Source organism: Acipenser ruthenus, chromosome 1 (genome assembly GCF_902713425.1).
Source record: "Acipenser ruthenus chromosome 1, fAciRut3.2 maternal haplotype, whole genome shotgun sequence".
Taxonomy (NCBI): Eukaryota; Metazoa; Chordata; class Actinopteri; order Acipenseriformes; family Acipenseridae; genus Acipenser; species Acipenser ruthenus.
In genome coordinates this window covers 97,195,074-97,222,402 of record NC_081189.1, presented here as the reverse complement: position 1 = coordinate 97,222,402, position 27,329 = coordinate 97,195,074, and the positions used below count along the sequence as shown (strand labels likewise).

Here is a 27,329-nt window from a genome sequence, read left to right as displayed (position 1 = left end):
AGAGCTTACTTTACACACACATGCTAACGAAAGCAAAGTTACTCTAGTTCAGTGGCAACCATATGCATGCAGTACATCCAAGTGTAATGACAAAAATCTATTTGTTCGTTTAATGGTTTGATTTTCAATAGACCCATTTATTAATGCATGGTTCGTCTCAGTGCTGCTACCATCACTGACTTGTGCTGCTTCCATCACTGACTTGTGCTATAGACCGTTAACTCTATAAGGAGTCTTTTAAACAGATAAGCAGCAAACTGAAAAGGCAAACAACATTAAGGCTTATTTTAATATACCCACAACAAAACATGGACCTGCAGATGTTCTCAGACACTCTTCCAGCACTCTCATTCTGATCCTGTGAAGCTCAGGGCTATCCCATTCTTCTGGCTCTATCCCCCAGTATAAATCCACAACCTGCAAGGCATGTATAAAAAAGAGATGTCTCTGAAGAAAATGATGTGATCGTGTACAGTGGATGCATGCAGAACAGCGTTCAAACCTGAAAATTCTACTTCAATGACATGCAATAATATGTAAAATGAGCTGATTGCTCCAGGATCACCATCCGTGATGTGACAAAATGGTATACAGGAAATAAAGTTTGCAAATAAAGTTTGAATTACGTTTGTAATATATATTTTTTTACTACATGGATTTTACTGTATGAATATGCAGTAGCAGCATTTTTCACCGAAGATGTATTTCAGTTATTCCCTTTAAAACCAACAGGGGATTATAATATGATGGACTAATTGACAATCCCTGATACTGTCCCGATATACACATTACCAGTCAGTTGCATATACTGTATGCAGGCATTATCGGTTGTATCTATGTAGACAAGAATCAAAAATATTGTAGCTTCAGAATCTGTTTTGAAATAATGAAATGTTGAAAGGTGCTTGGTTCCGCAATCATATTACTGTCAGCGTCTGAATATTTTGGCAGCCTGATTATATAAACGCATGACTGTATAAACATAAGAAACTTTATGAATGAGTAGCTCCTAGTAGCTAAAAACTTTTGTCAAGTTGTGTCTTAATGGATTCCAGTGATAGAGCATAAACAACACACAGGGCTGGCCTTAGTCAGTGTGGGGCCCTAGGCAGGGGCCCTATGCGGTGACACCCCTCCCTCAAAAAAAAAAAAAAAAAACCCAAAACAACAACAACACCCCCCCCCCCCACACACACACACATTATGTCAATAATACGGTAGGCTACTTTTCACCTTCAGTAATCAAGTAGGCAAGCCATACTGCATGTGTGCTGTCACTTAAGTGAAATAAAAACTGTTTGCAAACATTATCCTTTTTATATTAATCTAAAATTATATTTGACCGATCTACGTTTCAAATCCATGTGTAATATTTCACATTTGGATACTGCACATTCAGCTGCAGTGCTCTTTAATTTTTGCTGTGTAAATTACACTAAAACAACATGCCCAACAAAACATTATGATGTTCTAGCCAAGAAGCAGCTTTATTTTATACCACGCTGCACTCAAACATTTCATTCGTCGCAGATACCTATTCAGACCGTTGGTGTGGTGGTCTGTCTTACTTTAATACACACAATCTCGATTTCATTATCGATTAATAGTAGCCTACTCACTTTAAGAAAAGCCTCCAGGAAAACTTTAAAAGACGATGCTGCACTGTCCTGCGCCGTGTCTTGGTTTTCTTCGGTGGAATGTAAAGACGGACAGGCTACTGATTAGCTAATCAGACATCCTTAGATGTTGCTTTTTAAAATTTTTTTAATGGACAGTAACAAGGAATAATTTAACGTAAATTTAATATGCAATTGCATATCTATTTAATATTAATTTTACGTAAATTTAGTATGCAATTGCATATCTATTTAATATTAATTTATGCCACGCAATATAAAGCGTTACCAAAATTTCTTATGATCGAGTACACTCACATGAGGAAATACGTCCACTCTGTCAGTCAGAAAGTGCAAATGTGGTAACGTTCATTGGTAAGCAGAAATCAATATTTTGGAGATGATTATTGTGAAGAGTCTGAATTGGATTCATTTGCTTCCTGGAGCAGATTTTTATTTTGCGGTTTGTCTAGGTACAGCAGCAGAGCTCCTTATAGCCACTTGACTTTAATTTCTTTATAGTTTTTATTTTCCTTTTACAATGGTCGACTCTTACTTGCGAGGGTCTGACATAATACTCGCGAGACTGTTTCGACTCTGAAGACGTCATACAATTTACACTCGCGGCGCCCCCCTTAGGTGTGGGTCCCTAGGCGGCCGTCTTGCTCGCCTTGCCCTAAGGCCGGCCCTGACAACACGACTAGGTAACCCATTCCATAGTCTTTGTAGTTCTGTACTTAAATTATGTTAATGACTTTGTTATGACTTGAAGTTTTAAAAGATTTTAGATTTTCAGTTTGCAGTTACCATGCAGACTTGCAGACTGAAACTTAAAAAAGAAAACTGTTTTTTCAAGCTTATAAAAATGATTACTCACCCGAGGCAGCTTTCGTTTTTGTCTGATTCAGATGAAGATTTTTTCTCTCCTTCTGGCTGTCTGCCTGCAACAAATAATCCATCGAAAAAACTCACAAAGAAATCTGCCCTTCCTGCTTCTCCTGCATCAACCTCCGCTTATCCACCTGTGCCCGCTGCCATTCCTCTTCGCCGCTCTAAACGCATCAGACCTCAGGATTCTCCAGCGCAACTTTTTTACAAGGATTGGCCCATCGACAAACTTCTGAAAGCTCTTTTCAAAAAAGGATTGCCCATTGAAGCAGGGAGCGATCGGGCTGCTTAATTTTTGTTTCATACTGCAGTTCCATATCGGCAGAGCCTGTTTTTCCCCCTCAGAAGTCACAACAGAAATCCAAATCCAAACTTCCCACTCTGCCCCTGCAGTGCAAGCTTCAATCGCTCATGATCCAGCTACTACAACCCCTCAGTTTTCAATTTCATCTGATCCTTCCTCCGATTTGCGTTATTTTTAATGATATCAAGCAACTCATTCATCCTCTTTCCACCTCCATTTCTACAGTATCTGACCGCCTGGATGTGCTAGATAGCAGGATCACTCGCTTGGAACTGGCAGCCATTACTTCCTCATCAGTAGCGCCAGCAGCAGCACTCGTCTCTCCTGCTGTTTCAACTATGCCCACACTTGTTCCCGAGCTGCCGATCTTCACTCTAGCAACCGTGTCCAGTTCAGGATCTTCTTCTGCTTCAGTAATTCATCGCCACTCTCTCTCTCCTCAACTGAGACGCAATATTATTGAAGGTAAGGATATTATTTTGGTCTCAATACTTATTGCAACCTCAGAATTTCTGGATCACAGGGTGGAGATTGTGGAGATTTGTCTGTTACTCTTAAATCACGGGATCTTTGGCGGTGTAAAAATCTTACTCTTGGAGAATTTGTGCTTGCTTTCTCTGTTTTTTGCAATGTCCTTTGTGAAGTATATGCTCACCGATGACAGGAATTGGACTCATATTTATTTAACATTGTTGATCTCTTGGTCAGATATGGCGGTACCTTTTTTATGACTATCACAAAGCTTTTTCAGCAAAAGCAGCTTCTCGGTTAAAAGTGGGCAATACACTGATTGACTGGTCTCAACCCGATCCTGATCTGTTTAATAGATTCTTCAGTGGTCTCCACGCTAACGCTTGTGGAGTTAACCTCCCTGTGTCCAAAAGCAGCCTCCTCTTCAGCCTCAAATGATTTTTCCCCCGCTCTCAACAACACTCCTTTCATCAGGAATTGTGCATCTGCAGTCTCTCCTATTCATTCTTCAGCTCTGCCTCCTTTTTCATCAAGCAAAGATTCCCATGGAAGACCCATCAAATATTCCGATGACAGACAGCTGTGCAATAATTTCAATTTCTCATTCTGCATTTCCAAAGGATGCGGTTTTTTTCAAATATGCAGTTGGTGATGCTCCATCTGCCCTCTTTCATCTAAATGACATTCATCATTACTAATCGTCTCTACCCCCATCAACGTCCCTGCTCTATCAGACGCTCTTCAATATCAAAAGCCATGCCTTCTTCCACTTATTTTTGTAAAAAAAATCCAAACCGCTATAAAGTAACTAGAAATCATCAACACTCATCAATTCTGCGATCTCAAAGGGATTAATGGAGGGCCCGTTTCCAGCCCCTCCCTTCCCTCAATTCCGTATCAATCCAATTGGAGTAGCTACAAGGATATGTCAGGCAAGTATCACCTCATTACTGACTTCTCTGCCCCTCGCGGCTCTTCTATCAGCAGCATTAATTCTCTCATTCCCTCAGATCAGTTTTCTCTTCATTACATCACCACATCTGATGCTATCCATACCATCAAAATATCTAGACAGGGTTCTTGGTTAGCTAAAGCAGACATTTCTGACGCCTTCAAAGTCATGCCTATACTCCCTTCTCTCCGTCATCTTTTGGTATCTGTTGGAAAGGGCTAATCTAACTTCTAGTTGCCAAAGCAGCCCAAAGATCTTTGATTTCCTCTCTGAAGGATTCTACTCAATATGAATCGCATCCCCTTTCTGCTGCACTTCTTGGACAACTTTCTCCTTATATCTCCTCCATCAGCCCCTCCAGCTGAAGCACTCTTAGAACTCAGGTCTCTCTTCTCAGCAGTTGGAATCCCCCTCGCAAAGAAAAAAACATTGGTCCAGGACACTCTCTTGAGTTGCTAGGAATTACATTGGATACTATCTGATTTGAAGACTGGCTGCTTCCTGATAAACTTAACGCATTCGCTCTCTCATTCAATCCTTTGAGATTAACCGTTCCATTTCTAAACGGAACCTTCTTTCTCTCCTGGGACATTTCAATTTTGCAGTTCGCATCATTCCTCAAGCTGAAGCCTGGAAAGAGATTAGGATGTGGTCCTCTCTCCTTCAGCACTGGAACGGTCGTTCTCTGTTCTACGATGACTTCATTCTGCCCCCCATGACCTGTCACTTCATACGGATGCTTCTTCTATCAGTTTTGGTGGAATTTGTTTCTTAATCAATGGTTCTCAGATGCCTGGCCTCCAGAAATGAAAAATCCTTCTCCTCTGCTTAAATCCACAGCCTTACTCAAGATCTCTCAATTCAGATTTAAGCTCCCTTAGCTTAAATTTTCCCTCTACCCATTCCTCCATCTTCCTACTCAACTGGCTGATTCACTTTCACAACCTTCTGCAAGCAACATCACATCTCACCTTCTCCCTTCAACCATTTCATTCTTTCTTGTTCATGCTAAAGACAAGCTGCACCTCTATCTGGGAACTATCAAAACTTACGTAGCTGGAATTCAATACCATTATCGCCTATTGTGCATTTCCTGTCCTCCTCTCTCATTTATCCCTGCTGTTTGCCTTCTACTTAGGGGAATGGCAAAAAGTTTCATTCCTTCTCCTTCCCGTCTCCCCATCAGTTCAGATATTCTTTATCGCCTCATCTCAAATCTATGCCAAGGTTGCTTTTCTCCTTTTGATGATCTAGTCATGGAATCCCTTCGTTTTTGTGCATTCTTTGGTTTCCTTCACTGTTCTGAGTTTGCAGTCCCCTCTCCCTCATGTTTTCCATCTCTGGGCCTTCGTTCCTGTAATGTCTGTCTCATTCCTGACTCTTATTATCTCAGTTTTCTTCACATTTCTAAAACAGATCAGTTACACAGGGGCAAATTGTTCAGCTGTGCAAACTCAACTCAACTCTCCTCTTTGCCCTTATTCCTCTTTATCCCACTATCTTTCCTGTCGTAACCCCTCTAACCCCTCCGATCCTCTCTTTATCAACTCTAACAATTCTATTATAACAGTAAACTGGTTTTCTATTCATCTTTCCTCACTAGTTGGCCTTCACCCCCAATTGTACTCCCCCCAAAGTTAAAATCAACCAGTACTTAACCCTTTGCGATCCTATGTTGGACCAGGTCCGACATTACAATTTTCCCTTTCCGGTCCGACATCATCAAAAATACATAAAAAAACAGGTCTCTAGTCGTTTTTTCTCCGGAAAAAGCTGAGAAAACTATTCAATGGCCGAGTGAGACTGATAGGAGCCGAGAGAAGCCGAAAAAAAGGAGCGGATCTGAGCAATACACATTGCCCCGGCACCACAGAGATAACACAGCCATAAACAAACAAGATAGCTGCTTCTGCATCCAGCGCTCAAAGAATATCACGGACATTTGCAGAGCTTTTTGAGATGTTATAGTAATAAAATAATGACTTGGATCGCATTATTGAGCAGTTTGGTGATAAAACGAGTGATCGGGAGATGATTATTGGTATGCACGACTATGAAGAGGTATGTGAAAAATACAGCGAACAAGGGGTGGGGCAGGGCTGGAGATGCAGTACTGAGTGTCCTGTTGATAGGCAGTGCCTTTTAAACCTGTTTTACTGTGAAAAAAAATACTTTTAAACAGCGCGTCTAAAATAAACTCTGCATGTGAAAATAAATTGGACCTGACGTGCCTGAGATGCGCTGAATAAATGAACCGCAAAGGGTTAATTAAAATAAATGGGGCATTGGTCTTCCTCTGCAGTGGAATCTTACATTCTCTCCACTCTCGCTGATATTATTTCTGTTCAATAAAGTATTGCTAGCATGCATGGAGTGGGGGCCATCTCTCCGCCAGGACCACAACAGGTTTCCTCCCACACAAAGGGGGGGGGGTTTCCTCTCCACCGAGTGGTTAGATTAGTTTAAAAAAAATTATAATTGTAATTAATCACTATCATTTCTAACTAAGAATTTTCTCTCTTCTTTGCATTGGTGGAGCAGTTGTGGGGAGCCAGGGGTCCTCTGGGGGCAAGTGAAGCTCATTTCCCAATCTTAGAGGCCGACAACATCGTCTCACCCTCTGAGAGGAAGATTCCCGCTTGTCAAAGGGGACCCCCAGCCAAAACATCTGCTTAAATCTATTCATTTGCACCCGTGCCAGTCTCCCCTTCGGACAGCAAAGCTTGCTCCCAACTTTCGATCTAGTCCTTGACTGAGCTTATCGAAGGTGGCTCTTACAGCTGGGGGAGAGGGGGGGGGGAACCTGGCCCTCTTTATGTGTTTATTTCTTATACTCTTTTCAAGCGCTTTTGTTCTCCCTGCATAGATTGTGAGGCTCTCCATGCGGCCTTGGAGCTTCAGACGAGCCTGACCTCTCCCGATTGGATGACTTAGTAAGCCAAGGAGACCTTGGTTCGTCCTCCTATCCTTCCTTGGTTTCCCCTTGGGGGAAGTTCCTCGCTTCCCAGCCTTGGAGGTCGATTGGTTCGACCTCACCTCAGCGAGGGCGGTTCTCCGAGTAGTCAAAGGGAAACCCCTATTCTGTTGCTAAAGTTACAAGCACTTTGTCTTTATTCTAGTAGACCCTTTACGCAGGCCTGGCTCCTGCCTCATGAAATCCTAATACAAATTATATATATATATATATATATCAGGGCTTGAATTTCATTTCTGTGTGCTGGGGGGATTTCCCCCCTATGCTGTAGCCAATGGGGGAGATTAAAAAATTTTAGGGGGAATGGCAAAAAGGGCACTCGCATATACAAAAACTACATATATTTTACTGCATCATCATTCACCCTGGTGTTGCTTTAAGATAAGCTGCTGTTCATCACTGTGAGACGGAGCACTCTCCATTGCTTTTGCCATTGTCTGACATGAAGTTTTTGCATGCAGCAGAAGAAAAATGTGCTTTTCTTTTAAACCAGTGCTCCATTTCTTTTTTTTTAACTCTTTACACCATTGAACCTCAATATGAAACGAACATGGGGGGGGGGGGGGGGCTGAGCTTCTAAGCTTTCCAACAATACCGCCCCTTTCAGTCTAGCTGCTACAATGATAGAGCAATAGACTCAAAACCTAGGACTATATAAAGAAGGATAGGCCAGTCAATCCCGTGATGCAGTTCGGTACTCAATTACAGGCGCCATTTGTGGAGCCCACTCAGTACTGAATACATTGTGGCGATGCTGTGTTGCAGCACCAGGATATACCGGTATTTTTCTAATAACAATACAAAATATCATTAATATAAAGTGACTGACGTATTTATGCGAATAAATGCTTGATTATATCAAGAAACATTTTGTCAGGGCAAGCGCAAATATATTAAAAGCATTGCGAGTGCACTGTTAAAGTGCTCTACGGGCTCCAGAAATGGCTCCACTGTTTACTAACTCCGCCCCCTTGTGACATCATTTTCCTATTGTTTTTTATATAATCCTAGCTCAAAACAAAACCTAAGCTGTGAACTCTGTCACATGATGAGAGGCTTAACTTCAGGCAGTCATAGTTCTGGCTAGAAGTACCGCATACACACACTGAATACGTCTTTGGAAAGCCCAGAGTCTGTAGGTGGCTTTTACGGTGCCTGAGTAATATGTGCATAACCTTTGGTGCCCTAGCGCCCCAAAATGAATGGGGCTGAGTTTTAAGAGTTAAAGCAAAAGTCACCGCTTGCAAAACAACACCTAGATAGACTTAATATCGTATTTTTCTTCCAAAACTGTTTACTTATACTGCAGTGTACTGAGTTTCTATAATGCTTAAAGACAGTGGCCGAGAATCACGTACGAGAGAATCAAGTCTCGCGGCACTTAAAATATCCAGCACTACTTTTAAATTTTTTTTTAGTTTAACCAGAACTACTCAGAATGCGGCTCACAGTGCTTTTGTCACTGACACTAACTTCCTTATTGTTGTAGCGTTTCAGGCATTCTAAAATGGGTGAACAATACAGTCGCTTGGTGTCTTCAAATATCTCTGCAGGATTTTCCCACACTGAAAGTTGCAGATATGCGGGAGCAACTTGGAAAATGCGCGGTTGCCGTGATCCCACGCTGAAATTCAAGCCCTATATATGACCCATTAGCAGACCATAGCAATGCTAGCAAAAGCAACAATGTTTTTGGAACACATATTGTTTACTAGTCCTGTCCTGATGCCGTATGGTAGTATGGTTACTGATATACAGTACTGTTGTACTGCAGTCACCAGTGTGTATAACTTCATCAAACCGACATCAAGCATTTACTCCAGTCTTTCCTGTATGTAACAAAACTGAAACTAATGGTGAAAGAGGTTTACAGAGCTTTAATTATATTATCACATAATTTGCAGGGGTGGATCAAGACTTCCATAAATTGGGGGGCAGGGGGTTACAAAGATAGAGATTAAAAACTTTGGTAAGCTTTTATAGTGTTTTTTTTCTTAGACAGTTAACAAATGGTAAGACAGAATTCTTTTTTGAAGCAAATGCAAATTACATTTTTTTTAAAGCCAAGAGCAGCATCTGTAACTAATATAAATGACTAAAATACCCAATGAGAATGGAGGCTTTGCATTTCTGAAAGTCAAAAAGAGCATCTTGTTTTTTTTTGGCAAATTATATAAAATACAACCGTCATGCGTGTGCATGTAGCTTCATTATGCCAGGAATATGTATGCTCCTTGATTGAGTTTAAATGATTTATTCAGGTTTAATAAGCTCTTTCATCTAACATAAACACTGTCTTTTGGACTTTTCCACACAGGAATGATGTAAACTGAAGTAGATGACTGAGCATTTTGATGATTATTGAGCCTTGCAAATTGTGGAAACAACAGCTTAAGCAAAGCTTCTGGGGCTTGATATAATCTGATTTCTGTCATCTCATGCCTGTGTTGGTGAATTGAAAAAGAACACAGGGGTATACCCCTGTCCATTCTACAAGTTATTAGAAAATACATGGAGAGAAGTAGCCATTTACAGTAATGGGAGGAATTCATTCAGTGTGCAAATTATTTTATTTTTAAAATATGCATTTACTCCAAGGTTTCCCTTATTCATTTATGGAAATATAAGACTGAACTAACTGCTTTGATAAGATTATGATTTATTCGTGCGATTGGGGAGACATAGACTAGAATGCATGAATAAAATACAGAAACTAGTAATGTAAACCAAATTAGCATTTACTGGAGATGTATGCAATCCAAAATATTACAAAGACAAAAGAATGTTTTAAAATTAGTTTTCTTTGCGATTCACCTCCAACCCCATTTCCCTAGCTTTTTCTGTTACCAAAAAAAAATACATATAAATACTAATAAAAAATAAATATACTATGACTACAAAAAAAAAAAAAAAATACTACAAAGCTACAAGATCATTAAACATTTTATGACAGGAATAAGCTATTCAGCCCACCAGAGCTCACAATTTTCCTGTAAACTAAGTTGTGTGGCTAGCAGCTTGGAAATATTACAAGGTATTATAATGAATTTATTCCATGCATTAATATTAAATAATGGTAGCTATACTATTTTTTTTAAAAAACTTTAAAACTAAATAAACAAGCCTGCTGTGTAATTTAAACTTGAATTACATTTCAACAAAATAGGTACCAACAGAAGTGGATTTTTCTTTTTTTCGTAATAGCTTTTTTAAACAATTCACTGCTGCAAGTCATTCTTTTGAACCTTGACAAAGTCCTTCATAGTCTTTTATTTCAGTGAGGCAAAATATGTTTGCTGGGCTTCACTAAGTAGCTGCCTCAGGAGAACTCATTTTACAGAATCCTTCTGCTGTTCATACCAAGACATGAATCCTCGCATCTTGGAGCTGACACCACAGGTTAGACTGACGCATGCGCCTTTATGTGTGTGTGTGTGCACCGTAGGCATTAAGTCTACATGTACTCTATTTCAGAGATAAAACTCGTCAGGGAGCCATGGATAACTGAAGTCGCAGATGAACAGGGTGTGGCTAAATGAGGTTCTACTTTGTATATATGTAGTAAATATGGACTTGAGAGGAGGGCTATAGTGGAAATGTATTGACCCGAGGGAAGACTATTGTTACCGACAGGGGGCATTGCACCCTGGAGGTAACAATAGTCTTCTTGAGGCAAGGTTGGATAGTAAATACTACTTTATATATTTTGTTTAAATATAGCTGATACAGCTGTGACAGATAATGTAGGTTTACAGGAATAAATACATTAAAATAATGAGGGGTTAATAATGTAGTCCTGTTATGCTGCAAAATAATAATTGTCACAGATGTTTTAAAATGTCTGTATGTGGAGTGTGTGAGACTTCTGTAGGTTAATAATTCCCGCCGTTCCTGTCAGGTGACACTGGGAGTTCTGGGATATATAAACTAGGAATTGATACTACATAGAGAGCGGTGTAGCCCTGGTGGCTGGTAATAGGCAAAAACGGTATGGTCATTGTGACTGGTAACTGAGAAACAGAAGCAAAGGGTAGTTTAGCCTGAAAGCTGGAAAAAGACAAGAAGAAAAAACTAAGGTTGAGGAAGATTAGTAAAGTGTATGATCCTGTTTTAAAGAAGAGGCAAGTGATAGAGGTTTTAGATAAAACTGTAAACCAACCAACCAGAAAAAGAGTACAGTATAGAGAGAGTGACTTTACTGTTACTCAATGAGGAATATTTAAACTTACACAATACAGTTTAAATAAATAACGACACTACAACGTTGAAGGTTAGTTTGGAATTATTTTTTTATTTAATACTGCCATCCAAGGAGTGCCATTCCAGGGTTTGCCAGCAGAGGTCCTCGGAGGGTGGTACAAAGGGAGCTACATACTTACCTGCAATACCAGTATCCACCAGAGTGTCGCCAAAGGGACAGAAAAGCTCCTGTGGGAAACCAAAGAAGAAACTAATTCAACAACAATGCTAAATCAAGGAATAGAAGTAAATAGATGGACTTTTTAATCACAACTTACCTTTGAGAGTGATCTGGAGAAGGGTACCAACCTGCCTGACAAAGTGAAGAGTCCAGGAGGGAAAAAGTCCCTCATCGTTTTAGTTTTGACTTTTGTTATAATAAGTACAGAGGGTTCAAGAAGTGAGCCAGTGCCCACAAACTGGGTTAGGTTTTTGTTTTTATTAAAAAGTTTTTGTTTATTTATTCCTTGTAAATTAACCTGCCCTGTTTTGTTCATTGGAACTAATGTCTACTGGTCTCTCATTTGCACGAGCACGGTCAGAGATCGAAACAATTTGACCTAACAGGTCACAAGCATACATAAATACATATTTTGTTTAAATATGGCTAATACAGCATAAGTAAATAAATAAATAACATAAATAATAACAGAACATGTTTTTGACGTTTATACCGCATACTGTAGTTATAAATGTTTTTTGGCGTCCAGCTCTCTGTGTGGCATGCTGACTGCTGCATAATCCAGTTTATATCCCGGCCGTCATATCTGTTTACATCATCGAGTCAGAAAACAGTGACAGTGGCGTTTTAATCACCATTTTAGTCTTTCTTTTGTAGTATGTTTTGTAATTTATTTTCTGTTAAGTCACAGAATTGGTGTTCAGCCATTTTCTCTTGTTGTGCAGGGAAGAAATGTGTTCTTTTGAAAAGGGGCGGGGCTGACAGTGATGTGAACCAATCACATAACAGACGGAGACTATTGCTCGGTAGTGTAAGGATGTGAGGGCAATAGTTAAATCTGTTGTATGATGAGGTTTTAACCAATCACAAGCCACAATTTCCAACCACTGACAAATTATATATATGGGGCAGCAGTGTGCAGTGTGGAGTAAGTGGTTAGGGCTCTGGACTCTTGACCGGAGGGTTGTGGGTTCAATCCCCAGTGGGGGACACTGCTGTTGTACCCTTGAGCAAGGTACTTTACCTAGATTGCTCCAGTAAAAACCCAACTGTATAAATGGGTAATTGTATGTAAAATAATGTGATATCTGTATAATGTGAAATAATGTATAATGTGATATCTTGTAACAATTGTAAGTCGCCCTGGATAAGGGCGTCTGCTAAGAAATAAATAATAATAATAATAATAATATATATATATATATATATATATATATATAATTTATTTATTTATTTTAATACACTGCCCTATATATTCAAGTAAATAGAGCAACAAATACAGTGCACCCTCGCTATAACACCCTTCATTATAACGAACCTTCAGCTATAACGAACCTGGCCTCTGGACCCCAAATCAAAAAAAAATAAGATAATATAAACACACTCTGTCAACATCCCAGTCTGTACGCACGGTATGCCACCTCCACAGTTAAGTCAGCTCTTTTATCTTAATAAAAAGTGCACGCTGTGTAACTATGCCTCTGAGACGAAAATAATTTCATTATTTTCATGATTTTCAAGCTGGAAACTATGTCGTCTGAAAAAAGGAGCAATGCAGGCATATCTCTGTCGTGAATATAGGTTGTCAAAAAGCATTGTTTTTTGGCTTGTTCTGCAACCATGAGGCAAAGCATGATGAAAAAAATATATATATATATTTTTCATGTCGGTTAATTTGGAATAAAAACTCAGTTTGGGATTCTTGCATGTTGGATTGAGATTTGGTGCATTTTGAAACGATTCATGACAGATTGATTTTAAATAAAAGTTCAGCTTGAATTCGGTATTTTTGCTTTTGTACTGCGTTTTAATTTGTTAACAAATAGGATAAAGCAAAGGCAGAATACTGCATACATGAGACGAACAGGTTAATGTAATTCTACTTTCATTCACAATCTCATCTCATTAACTTACTCCAACGGTTTATCCTTCATTTTGATTGTTCTTTCGCTATAAAGAACCCCTCAATATAAAGAACAAAAGGCTTGGACCCCAACAGGTTATTATAATAAAAGACTGGGACAATGTCCATAATAAAGAATATTATGATTATTTTTATATCAGTGTTCATGTTCTGTTCCATTCTTTCATGTGTGGCTGAAAGAAGGTATCATTGGAAAATCAATTATTTGACTGGTCAGTTAATTTTAGTGCTTACACTGTATCCACTTATACTTCTCAGAGATGACAAACAGATACTGGATCACAGGAAACAATGCCACCCCCCTTTGCTTTCTTTGGATGAGTGCATTATACATTAACAAATATCAAATCTGATTTCATGGCACTACAAACGTCTGTGATGGTCTACACACGGCACAGTTGTTGCAATCAGGCTATTGATACTGGAATGGATTTATTGATGTAAATCTAGTTACTAATACAAATAACATTGTTACTATGCTTTAGCAAACTACCCTGGGTGCTGTTTGGATTATATTTTTTAGCTTAGTCTCGACTGACTGATCCTATTAAAACAGATGAATATGCATACATTTGACTTAATGAGGACAGCAGTTAGGGTCTGAAGTCAATGATGATAATCCTATTTGAAATCCCTAGAATTGGGGTGAAGAAAATCTGAATTAGTCAAACCAGTATACTTCATCAGTTATTTAGAGGACTTGTTAAAATTAGTGTTTGAGATGTTTTTACCGTACTGCTGGGTTACTTTCTTGAGTTAACTAACGATAATGAAAATGTCTATTAATGTTAATAGTAACTATAACTAAAAAATGATGTAAAATGATAACAAAATAGAAACTAAAAAAACAAAACAATAACATTTTGTTATAGTTAGGCTTGCTACTTTTCGATTGTAATCGGTAAAGCTCGTTAAACGTTGAATTCCCAAAAATATGAGTTCAACTGAAATACATTTATATAGGATAAACGTGTGTAAAACCACTCGCTATTTTTAATTTTCTTACCAAAAATAATCATTTAGAAATCATCTCTAGTTTGTGTAGTTGTTATACTTGCTGTCTGTCCCATCTCAGTTCCACTCTGAATGGCTAGGGGTCGCTGTCAGTCAACTCAATGGTCCTTTAATAATAGGCTACTGTAGTTTCACTGTCAGTCATTTCATCTTATTCTGACAGGTCTCGTTGACTGAAGCAGCACTAGAATGCTCTTGTTTGTTTAAATGACTGTCAATCATCAAGACCTGCACCCTGTGCGCTTTCATTTGCCAGCTACAATGCCTGTCATTCAAAGCATCTACTTTGAAATTAGCGGGTTAAAGGGTACATAAGGACCTTTTTATTTTATTGTGTTACTGTGGCAAAGTGGTTCCCTGCATCAAGATGGCTTCCCATGTACCCGCATGGACCTCTCAGAACTACATTTCCCATCGTCCTCCTGCTCACTGGTAAATCCGCTTCAGGTACACGGGACGCCATCTTGAGGCAGGGAATGCAATTTAAAGGTTTAAAAAAGTGGACAAAATTAAAAAAATAATAATAATTAAACAATACACACACCTTACGTAAACAGTTGTAGCAACACATGGGAACATTTAACACAATAAAATAAAAAGGTCCTTATGTACCCTTTAAGGTGTAGGTAAGCTTTTGCTGTAGGTACTGTATATGGTGACTAGTTACTAGTTTGATTTGAAAAAAGAGGAAGACACTTAATGAATATTGTGCACAATACAAGGTGTCCATATGGCTCCGTGTTCAGCAGGACAGTTTGGGATAGTTCAGGCTTTTTAACTCGTAACCCAATGCATTCTGGTACATTTTACATGTTTCAGGTACCATTGTTACCGTTCAGAGAAGTAGAACTACACTTACAAGAATGCATTGGGTTGTGAGTTGAAAAGCCTGAACTATCCCAAACTGTCCCGCTGAACACAGAGCCATATGGTCACCTTAGCATAATACCCTGACCGACTGCTGAAGTCTGCGGCAGGACGGAGCAGACCCGTCTGCCTTGCCTTCCAGTGACTCTGAGGCCAGCTGTGCTGAAGCAAGAGAGGAGAGGAGAAGTGCAAGTTAGTTCTGTTCAACTATCTCTAGTTTTGTTCTGTGCATATTATTGTTACCTGTAAATTTCTGCTATAAAAGTCTGTGTAATACACTTTTATATGCTGCAGTTTCTGCGGTTTATTTGAGACAACATGTGTGTAGGATCTTTATCTATATGTATAGCTCTGCTGTGACCAAACATTATTTCAATGAGAATGTTTTTTTTTGCATGTTGAATATGATAAAGGGTTTTCGCTAAATGAGACGTTTCTCAATGGCATAAAAAGTCTTGTTGTTTTTTTTAAAGCATAAAGATTGATTTCACCCATTCTCTGCATGAATGGAAAAATAAAGATAGAAAAAACTGGTAAATTCTAAATTCAAAGTTAATCAAACAAAACTAGTGCAATATTACATGTATGGAACGAAAATGTATCTGTTATCTGAAAATGGAATGGTAATGTAAGCCTATCGAAAATGTACATTTTAATATGAGTTTTTGTTTCAATATAGTCCATATTCATAAAGCACTTTCAACCAAAATCAAAAATAAACATCTAAACTGCCATTAGGGACAGTTAAATTAGCACATGAAAGATGATCTGACACTACAACTTTGTGTTGTTTTCTAATAAGGAAAACAAAGGTAAATGCTTTATAAATATGGCCCTACATTATGTTCTCTTCAGATCTCTTGGAAAGCCTGTGGCATTTTGTATTGTACAGAAAAGGCAAATGTTTTATTTTTTATTCACTGTTTTATTTTTCATGGGTACCATTGATTCAGGTAAGTTCCGTATATATTTAACCCTTCTAATGCCTTGTTTTCATCAGGCATTGAGGTTCCACTTAAACATTTACAACTGCAAATTGAACGATTTAACTATTTTTCCTCAAGTTAGTTTAATGTAAAAAACGAAATATAGCTTTTGTAAATTGTTAAGTAAAATGAAGCTGAAATAAACAGCCTGCTTTTTACTACTTGTTTCCAGCACACATAATCTATTTGAGTAGTATTAAAGTGTGTGGAGGGCTGTACAGCAAGCCTTGTCTAGTAAATGGTAATCTGATCAATACATGTTAGTGGTTGGCTATCCTAAGGAGTGTACTGTGAAGAGGTGTAGAGCCTGGCATTGCCCAAGGTATTTTTACCTCGACAGAGTTCCTAGGTCATCACCACTCTGTTAACTGTAATAATAACTAAAATTATATTTAGTTAACTGTAAGAATAACTGTAACTAAAATTAAACTAATAACTATAACTACCTATAAGTAAAATAAAAAATGTATAACTATAACTAAAAAAAAAACATAACTAAAAAAACACTGGTTACTATAGTATACAGTCGGGAGAGAAGGATACAGTCGGGAGTGAAGGATTCTGCGCTGCAAATTTACCTCCCAACCAGGAAGGACGCTAAGTAAGGTTGGTAGTACAGCTTCACAGGGATGGGCCGACTCAATGGACGGACGGAACAGGAAGTCGGCCATCTTGGGAAAAGGGCGTAGCTCATAGATAAAGAAGGATTAGATCAGAACACCCATGGAAACTCTCCTAGCAGCAGTATGCAAACCGGGCGGCCAGATGGCCTAGGTAAGGAATAGGGATGGGAATTTGAAACATTTAAAATGTATAAACTCTAAAGAAGTGGTTACAAGTTGAATAATATGCTAGAAGTATAACCAGTCACATGACAAATTTCACCAAACGCATATTTGTTAATGTATTAATTTTAGTAATTTATCATCATCATATACAGCAGTCTGTCACTTATTCGACTGCTGAGGTGCCACAGTAAGGGCGGACATTATAAAAAGGAAGGGGTTTAGCAATGTAGTTTTTCTAACTGGTGCACCAGAAAGATTGACAATGGGGTGGGTTTTATTCTCGGTCGATCTGGCACTTCATTGGTGCACTCTGTGTTCATGCTGTAGTGGGTGTGGTAAGGTTTAGTCCACATGGGGTAAGAAAAGCATTTTTTTCAGGGAGCTACCACTCCTTAGAAATTGTATTTTAATTATGTGTACTTATTTTATGTTTATTTATGTATATTTATTGAAATATTTTTCTGTTAACTTTTTCTCATCCCCCATCTACCGTGTTTGTTTCTACTCTGCCTGTTCTGTTGTGTTTTGCATTTTCTGTTGTAACTCAATTAAAAAAAAAGCATTTTTTCTGACTGTTTAAATATTTTAATAAAATTGCATCTCTAAACAAAGGAACAAGGCAAAGCCACGTTTGGAATTATTTTGAGGAACCGTTTGAGAAAACCGTGGTATGTAAATAATTATGCTGCCATACCACAAAAACACAAGTTCAATGCTTCATCATTTGAAATGAAAACATTCAGAATTACTGTGGCAGGAGTTACTGAATACAGTAAAAAGCAAACATCCATAATATACAGAACACTCTAGATGGCGACTGTGAATGTGTATAACATGATTTTAAAAGGAGTTTTTTTTTTTCAATATAAATTCAGAGAACACATAAGTGTAATTAAATTATGTATCGGCTTTAATTTACCAGTACACTTTTACGCAAATCATTTGTTTAAAAAAAAAATGTCCTTGATATCTATGTAAATTGTCAACAGAAGGGGATATTTATAAATAAATAAATAAATAAATGTGTCACCGATCCCTGAACAGTAGAGTTAATATAACAATGTATTGGAATCTGTGCATTTAATAGATTCTGTAACTCATGTAAGCTGCGTTTTGTTTTTTAATTATTATTATTGGTTTGGTTTTGTTCTTTGAATATAATATAATGTTCTTTGCGATGTTAAAACAGTATTCGCTTATCTAGGGGTTCTTTGTTTGGAAAATACTAACCGGGGCTGTCAGTATACATCAGAATGTAATATAAAAGAGTGTGTGTGTGTGTATGTAGATATCGTTTAAAAGTTTAAATGCTGACACCTGCATAGAATTTAAACGTTCATAAAAATTGACCGAAAGCAAATCCCTAGTAAGGAACTTCATTCCTTATAAGGCAACAGATAGGAGTGGAGCTCGAGAAAAGGTGTTTGGTTGTTGTTTAAACTTTGTCTTGTTCCGGTAATACATTAAAATCACAAATATTATGTGAAAATATTGATTGTTTTTTGATCGTTCAATAAAAACCCAGAATGAAGGTTGGTAATATACACAATAGAGAAGGTCAGACAGCTAATGAACAGCTTAGGAGACTTTTTTTCCTGCAGACTTTTTGATAGTCATATTAATAAATAAAATAAATGAATACCTACAGTACATACATACGTAAACACACCCAATTATTTCAACACTACTCTGATGACAGTTTTTTTTTATATGCATGAATACCAATAGTAATTTGTAATGAAGTATAACTACCATAGCTATAGACAGGTTCTATATCTATTGTAACTACTAATATAGCATTTTTTCCAATAAGTAAGAAGTTATATTACCTTTAATAATAATAATAATAATAATAATAATAATACTAATAATAATAATAATAATAATAAATTTATTTGGCTGACACTTTTATCCAAAGCAGCTTTACAGGGGTACAACTAATTATTGTTGCATACAAATTCTGGTACCCATTTATACAGTTGGGTTTTTACTGGAGCAATCTGGGCACCTCGCTCAAGGGTACAGCAGCGGTGTCCCCCACCTGGGATATAACAGCCTCAACATTTGTGTAACTTTACATTGGAAATGATGGGGCTAAATATTCTAAGAGCTGTATCTTTAAAAAGTGCTATAATAGAATTTTAATAATTAATGTAACAGATTGATTTCTTAAAAAAAACCCTCAAAGAAACTAGTCTACTTAGTTTTCATAGGCTTGGTGTGTAAAATGAATTGTCGCCACAAAAGGCATTATTTCCTACTTTCACGGCTCGATACTTTCTGTAAAATGTAAAATATTTTACTTGCACATAGTAAAATGACATAAATATGGTTTGTATTTTGTGAGGCATAACACACTGCTAAGAAGACAAATAATATGCAAAAAATAAAGAGAAAAACAAGACCACTGTGCATACCTGTAGTTGTGAAGTGGCTTTGAAACACTGTACTGATACCTAGATAAGATGGCGTTTAAACTCACAACAAAATGACGTCATGTCCTATCTAATCCTACAATATCTATGGCATAGCTGTAAGACTGCTGACCGACTTTATTGTGATCACCTGTGTTGCTTGTGGTGATTGGATAGAGCGTGGCACCACATTGATCACAGGGAGGAGTTTAGCAGTACATATGGGATGCAGCTATGTGAGTACGGCCCCTTACGCTGAAATGTTAATGCAGCCGGAGCACTGTGTGTTTTGTTTTGATGTTGGCAGATGGAGAGCCGTTCGGGACCTGAAGCTATCGAGCCAGCACTTTCACTCGGAGCACCTGCACTGCCACACACCTGTAAACTGAACCTGTACCTGGTGCACCTTCCTTTGCACACCCCTTCAACCCGTGCACTGGGGGATTACTGTACTGTATTTGTTTTGTGAAACCTTTTTGTTTGGGGACTGTAAACCTGCCATTTTACCTCATCCCACTGCTGGTATAGAGGGTGGATTATTTATTAAAGGAACAGACAGTTGTTTGTAAATACACCCACTGTTTGGACATTCCATTATTCCCACACCACTCACAGCCTGACAAGTTTATTAGTAATATGGTAAAGCTCAACAGGGCAGTATCAGCTATATGAGTCTTTATAAGGGGCTAGATCACAGGTAACCGACAATACAAAAAGATACTGAAAACTCCACATTGCTGCTGACATAATAAACACACACACACACACACACACACACACACACACACACACACACACACACCAAGCTTTCCAATACCACAGCAGTAAAAGAACAATAACATATTAACTCACAAGTTTAAGGGGTATTGAAAAGGTACCAAGTGCTGAGCAGGTCCATCTATGCCATCTATGCTACATGCAAATATATACAAATGCTGTACTGGGCTCCTGAAATATTTCCATACTGACATATATGGCAATTAATGTACTGAGATACTGTCAGAGATGTTTAGCTCACAAGCATGTCTTCAGATGTTGCTGTGTCAATAAATGAGCTGTTATGCAGCAAATCTCCCCCTATAGATATCAAGGAGAAGCCTATCAATGTCCTCCTCCATCCTCACCCTCACTCCTTTTGTGGATCAGTGAAAACACTGCTGTATATAGCTGTAAAAGCATTACATTCATATTATTATTTTTATATGAAATTTTTATAGTTTTCATATTCTTTGTAAATAGGGAAATAAAACAACAGCACAATTTCATTGTGTGATTGGCTCATGTATGGTGCTGTTTTCAATCATTGAACCCAAAATATAGCTTCTCAAATTCATCTCCATGTGCAATAGAGGAAACAAAATTGCAGCAACTTTGGAAATTAGGACAACACTGCCCCCTGTCACACATACATTCAACACTGCCCCCTGTCACACATACATTCAACACTGCCCCCTGTCACACATACATTCTGTAATAGATATACAATCTGTAAATTATAATATTTCAGTCAAATAATTGAAAAATAAATAATACCTGAAATTCTATCCCATAGTTTTCCCTGCAGAATTCCCTTAGTTTAGGATAAACGTGTTCTCTTAATGCATTTCTTTCAGCTTCTGTGTCTGCAGTGATGAAGAAAACAATACAAATATAATGAATTACAAGAAATGCTTTGAACACTGTTAATGTTTAGAACAGTGCCAAAATAAACTTAGGATACATTTTAAAAAATGACTTTGATACATTTAATTACATTTTTTTTTTTTTAAATCAGCTTTTCAGTTATTTTAGAGAAACCAATTGGGATATGAACTAATATGCAGGCTAATGTGATTTAAATGTCATGTGAAGTTATTTTTGTAGTTCTGTGTTCCAATTATTATGTACCAGGCAGGTACATACAAGCTCAGAACCAGGTAAAAACAGTTTTAAAGAAAAATTATAATAATATAATCGGAGAAAAAAACTCAAAAAAACAAAAACAAAAACCAGAACCAAGGAGAATTTATGTGGGGGCATTGAGATACTTTTGTTCAAAATCTGCCATGAGTGTTTTTGGAAAACTGGAACAGGCATTTCCACTTACTACACACTGCTGTGTCAAGGACATATAATACAATACAAGTCACCATACATACATACATACATATATATATATATATAAAGGATGTGTGTACCAGCACTAAAAGAAAGTTTACAAACTTTTCTCAACTGGGGTGCCATGTCCTGGGAAAAAATGTATCAAGAAAGTACCGTTCCAGCCGTAAAGGGACAGAAAGGAAAAAGGCGGCAACTCCCAAAAATCCAGGTCCACAATCAAAGTTTCAACAAAGCAATGGTCAGTTTATGGCAATACAGTTAAAAGACATAGTCCTAAACCCATATACTTTTAATTTGTACAAACAACATTTTACATTTCTCATTTTAAATACAAAACTGTAAAAAAAAAAAAAAAAAAACATAAAATAAAACAAATCTAACTGTGCAGTCATTTTATTCTCAAAACAGTCAGATCTGATTAAGTAAACTGTAGTTTTATCCTCAGCCCAGTTTGAGACTTCATTAAATGGTGCTGAAAAATACCACCAGGAGCTGTATGTCTGACATTTACTGTAACAATGTATCTACCAAGACATGCAAGACAAAAAGAGTTTTATCATGATACAGACCCTGTCTGGTTACAATGTGTCACAGTTCATTTGAATGATTTTCAACGTTTTAGTAGGACCAGTACCTTGGGGGCCAAACAAGCAATACAGCCGATGACTGAGCAGCTGGGCTATAGCTTTTCCCTGGAGGTCTTCCTTCATATACAAAGACTGGCTAGGGAAATGTCTTTATTTATATACCATACAGGATATAATTTTCACCCCACCCCAACTAACTGCTATTGCTGCTGGTCAGTGACCAGGTATCTTAAATCATGCAAGTGCTGGGCTAACTCTAAATAAAGATAATGGGTAGACAGATTAACTGGTACATACTGTACCATATCTAATTCAATTTAATGAATGCACAGACAGATTATTAACATATGGTAAAACAATATTTTGCTTGTTAAACATATCTCTAAAACTTGGAATTCATGGGTCTCATTAATTTTCTGTGATAATGAGGCAGTAGGTATTAATTATTAAAACTGGCGGCAGTTATTCATCAAATGTAAAATTACATTTTTAGTACATTGAAGATACGCACACACACACTGGGGATGAACTCGATCGTGTTCTGTTCGCCTACCCTACTTAAAGACAACAAATACGCATAAATGCAATACTGTAGCTGTATATCGTGAATACATAATATTAATTTTGACGTATAAACTATGTATAGTCTTACCATCGGGGTTGGCACACATAAAGACACGGACGCTTTTGCCTGCCGGTACGTGGTGAGGAGAGATGGCGAGGACATTTCCACAGAGGGCCGCCCTGCGAAGTGAAGAGTCCCGGGGACAGGGCAGCCTGCTACCCACTCCTGTCGGCCACATGAGCGGCAAATGCCAGCACAACACTAAACATACAGGAAAATATATATCAAGTGATTGAAAATAAACCATGCTTTTGTAAGTTCATCTTTTTCATCAGCAACAAGCCATGCGCTTTAAAGAAGATGTCACGGGCGTGTAATTTTAGAATCACAGTATTAAACATACAGGAAACATTTTCATTTCGTAACTAAGTATTAGCACATGATGCTTCAGATTTTAAGATACACATTGAAGATAATTAATTTATTAAAATAATTACACAATGCATCCGAGAGAAGGCGCAGAGTGGCTCAACATAAATCACTTTTAGCACACCTAAAAGACAAACATTAATAGAACAGAGTGCTGCTGTTGATTAGGAGGTAAATGCATACAAACACGCAGATGTATCAAAAAGCAGTGATGCAGAGTTGATGTATCCTGAAGTACGGGTTTCAAAAATAAATCACATACCGGTAGAAAGAAGAGAGAAAAAGAGAAGCAGTCTTCTGGCATCTGTTGAAATTCCTCTTTAAAAACACACTTTCCCTATGGAGGATGTGATCTATGAACAGTTTATAAAACACTTTTGCTGAAGATTTACATTAATTCCGTTCTCGGGAATCTTAGTTTTGTTACAATAAGCCAAAGATCAGATAGCGCAATGAAAAGCCGGATGAAAAAAAAGCCTCCTTTGGAGTCTTGTGAACAATAATCACTCTCCGCCAACTGAAATGAAAGAATGTTATTTCGTGTGACCAACCCTAGACCTGTGCAGCAGCTTGACTGATAACTGTGAGGCTGTTTATAGTTAAAATACCGTCCGCTTTACAGGAGATTTCAACCACGTTCGGAGAGTGACGCTGCTGTGCATTTCTGAGCGAAACAAATGTTTGCAGCAATTTTGCTTTCGGAGATTTATTGGACACTTCAGAAAATCTCAGGAAAATTAGACTAGACCACTTGCGCAAGTCTGTAACATGGTCTAATCTATACATTTACCTCACCTGCTGTAGTTTTTCATCATATCGGGTACCTCTAATTAAAGCGTGTTGAAAATGCAACTATACCGGTACTTTATATGCAAATTAATAAACACATACAGTTTGTACAATTAACTCATAAATAACAATTAAATACAGTACATATTATGGCGTATGCTAAATAACCATGCAAGTAGTATGATAATACAAAATGTCCCCAAAGGATTATTCCTATCTAAAATACAATTTCTTAGACAAGGAGAGATGTGCTGAAGTCTGTCAATCTATAAGCAACCTATGGGGGGAAAGATGATATGGTAACATGGAAAAACAGTTCAGTCTTAACAGTTAAAAATATTACAATGTGAACAAAAAATGTTTTTGGAAAACATAGGAGACAGACTGGCTTTGAGATAGAGCTACACAGACAGTATGGTGTGGGCAGGAGGCCAACAAACTCTGTAACCCACTCCTGAAACTGACTGCTAAATTAAAGCATAAGAAAATAAACAGTTTTTTTAGGGTAGATAGATAAATAGTTATATGGATAGATATAGAGGGAGAGAGATGCAGTAGAAAAAACATCAGATACTACCATAGTAACATTCTACCAATCACATGTATTATACTATTTTCTTTATATATATACAGATGTGCTCAAATTTGTTGGTACCCCTCCACAAAAAACGAAGAATGCACAATTTTCTCTGAAATAACTTGAAACTGACAAAAGTAATTGACATCCACCATTGTTTATTCCATATTTAATAGAAATCAGACTTTGCTTTTGATTTTTTATTCAACATAATATTGTAAATAATAAAACAAATGAAAATGGCATGGACAAAAATGATGGGACCGCTAACCTAATATTTTGTTGCACAACTTTTAGAGGCAATCACTGCAATCAAACGTTTTCTGTAGCTCTGAATGAGACTTCTGCACCTGTTAACAGGTAGTTTGGCCCACTCTTCCTGAGCAAACTGCTCCAGCTGTCTCAGGTTTGATGGGTGCCTTCTCCAGACTGCAAGTTTCAGCTCTTTCCATAGATGTTCGATAGGATTCAGATCAGGACTCATAGAAGGCCACTTCAGAATAGTCCAATGTTTTGTTCTTATCCATTCTTGGGTGCTTTTAGCTGTGTGTTTTGGGTCATTATCCTGTTGGAGGACCCATGACCTGCGACTGAGACAGAGCTTTCTGACACTGGGCAGTACGTTTCGCTCCAGAATGCCTTGATAGTCTTGAGATTTCATTGTGCCCTGCACAGATTCAAGCACAGCAAAGCAGCCCCAAAACATAACCGAGCCTCCTCCATGTTTCACTGTAGCTATGGTGTTCTTTTCTTTGAAAGCTTCATTTTTTTTGTCTGTGAACATAGAGCTGATGTGACTTGCCAAAAAGCTCCAGTTTTGACTCATCTGTCCAAAAGACATTCTCCCAGAAGGATTGTGGCTTGTCAATATGCATTTTAGCAAATTCCAGTCTGGCTTTTTTATGTTTTTCTTTCAAAAGTGGAGTCCTCCTGGGTCTTCTTTCATGGAGCCCACTTTCGCTCAAAAAGCGACGGATGGTGCGATCAGAAACTGACGTACCTTCACTTTGGAGTTCAGCTTGTATCTCTTTGGCAGTTATCCTTGGTTCTTTTTCTACCATTCACACTATCCTTCTGTTCACTCTGGGGTCGATTTTCCTCTTGCGGCCGCGCCCCGGGAGGTTGGCTACAGTTCCATGGACCTTAAACTTCTTAATAATATTTGCAACTGTTGTCACAGGAACATCAAGCCGCTTGGAGATGGTCTTGTAGCCTTTACCTTTACCATGCTTGTCTATTATTTTCTTTCTGATCTCCTCAGACAACTCTCTCCTTTGCTTTCTCTGGTCCATGTTCAGTGTGGTGCACACAATGATACCAAACAGCACAGTGACTACTTTTCTCCATTTAAATAGGCTGAATGACTGATTTCAAGATTGGAGACATGTGTGATACTAATTAAAGAAACTAATTAGTTTGAAATATCACTATAATCCAATTATTTATTATCTTTTCTAAGGGGTACCAACAAATGTGTCCAGGCCATTTTAGAATATCTTTGTAGAATAAGCAATAATTCATCTCTTTTCACAGCTTCTTTGCTTTATTCTGTGGCATACCAAAGGCATGCAAGTATACATGATAAAATAGCTTTTAATTTCATCACTTTTCAGGAGGAATGAAGCATTATTTCAATGAGCTCTAAGGGTACCAACAAATTTGAGCACGTCTGTGTATATATATATATATATATATATATATATATATAAGAACTTACAGATCTGTCTAGTCACGCTGCAGTCTCTGATCTTTTTGCTTACTCTCAAAGAGTATAAATGCAACAAAACCACATGTGAACCCAGACTATACCCAGCACTTTAAGGCAGGCAGGCATTCAAAAGAAATGTGCTGCCTAGCAGGAATTTAATCTTTATTTTTTTGTATTGAAATCAACAGTGATATTGAATATGAATCAGAAATAAATCTGCCAAACTAGAATAGAGTAGGTGACTTGCCAGATGCCCTCTAGCACATCACTTCTGTGTTTCTGTGCAGGTTTTATGAATTTGTTCCCAGTGCAGCTCTCTAGGTAGCAATAGAGGCAGGGTTGTTAATCCAAAAATTAATTTTCCTTTTACAGATATGACATAATCCATATTTTCTTTAAGTCTACACTGTTACAGTATGATGAAGAAGGTAGTTTAATTTTAGCCACAAATGAAAACAAATATGGTTTGTCTATAAAACTGTTAAGACTTAATTAAGGTACTGACACAAGGTGGATATGCAGTGCAGCATGCCAATTCACTAGCCTCTTGTGCCTTTCACCTCCGGAGGTCTGGGTCACAAGTGAAAGAAGTTGGGTGTTCTAAAGTAAGGATGTGTGAAGAATATTGGAATATTAAAAAACATAAATAAATAAAAAAAATCATTATTTCAGAGAGAAAGACACTTGATAGATTCCAATGATTTATTTGGTAATGCAAAAGAGATAATTACGTTACTGGCTTTCATTGAGACTTTCAGGACATGGGCTGCCAGTGCTTAAGATTTAAAATGATTTAGAAAAGTTTTATTGGTGCCTAGTAGGTAGCTATTTGGTGTGGAGTAGAGAATCCCTCCCCTCAAAGAAAAACAACAGTGAAACAACATACAGCAGGAATCTCATAGACAGCCAACTCGAGTGCGCTCGAATTGGTCTGAATTCTTCCAGAACTCCAGTTG

The 27,329-nt window shown here is 37.8% G+C and overlaps 1 protein-coding gene across 1 annotated transcript in view; it reads right to left on the bottom strand.

Annotated features, from left to right (window-relative positions):
* LOC117421563 (NACHT and WD repeat domain-containing protein 2-like) overlaps window positions 1-23,952 on the bottom strand; it is a 44,236-nt gene extending 20,284 nt beyond the window's left edge. The window contains exons 1-4 of the mRNA XM_034036101.3: window positions 23,562-23,952; window positions 22,958-23,131; window positions 21,152-21,240; window positions 301-417 (exon numbers count right to left, since the gene is read on the bottom strand). Of these exons, the coding sequence (XP_033891992.2) occupies window positions 301-417; window positions 21,152-21,240; window positions 22,958-23,108 (357 nt within the window). The 5' untranslated portion in view covers window positions 23,109-23,131; window positions 23,562-23,952. The remainder of the gene's footprint in view (window positions 1-300; window positions 418-21,151; window positions 21,241-22,957; window positions 23,132-23,561) is intronic.
* Between the last annotated feature and the right edge of the window lie 3,377 nt (window positions 23,953-27,329).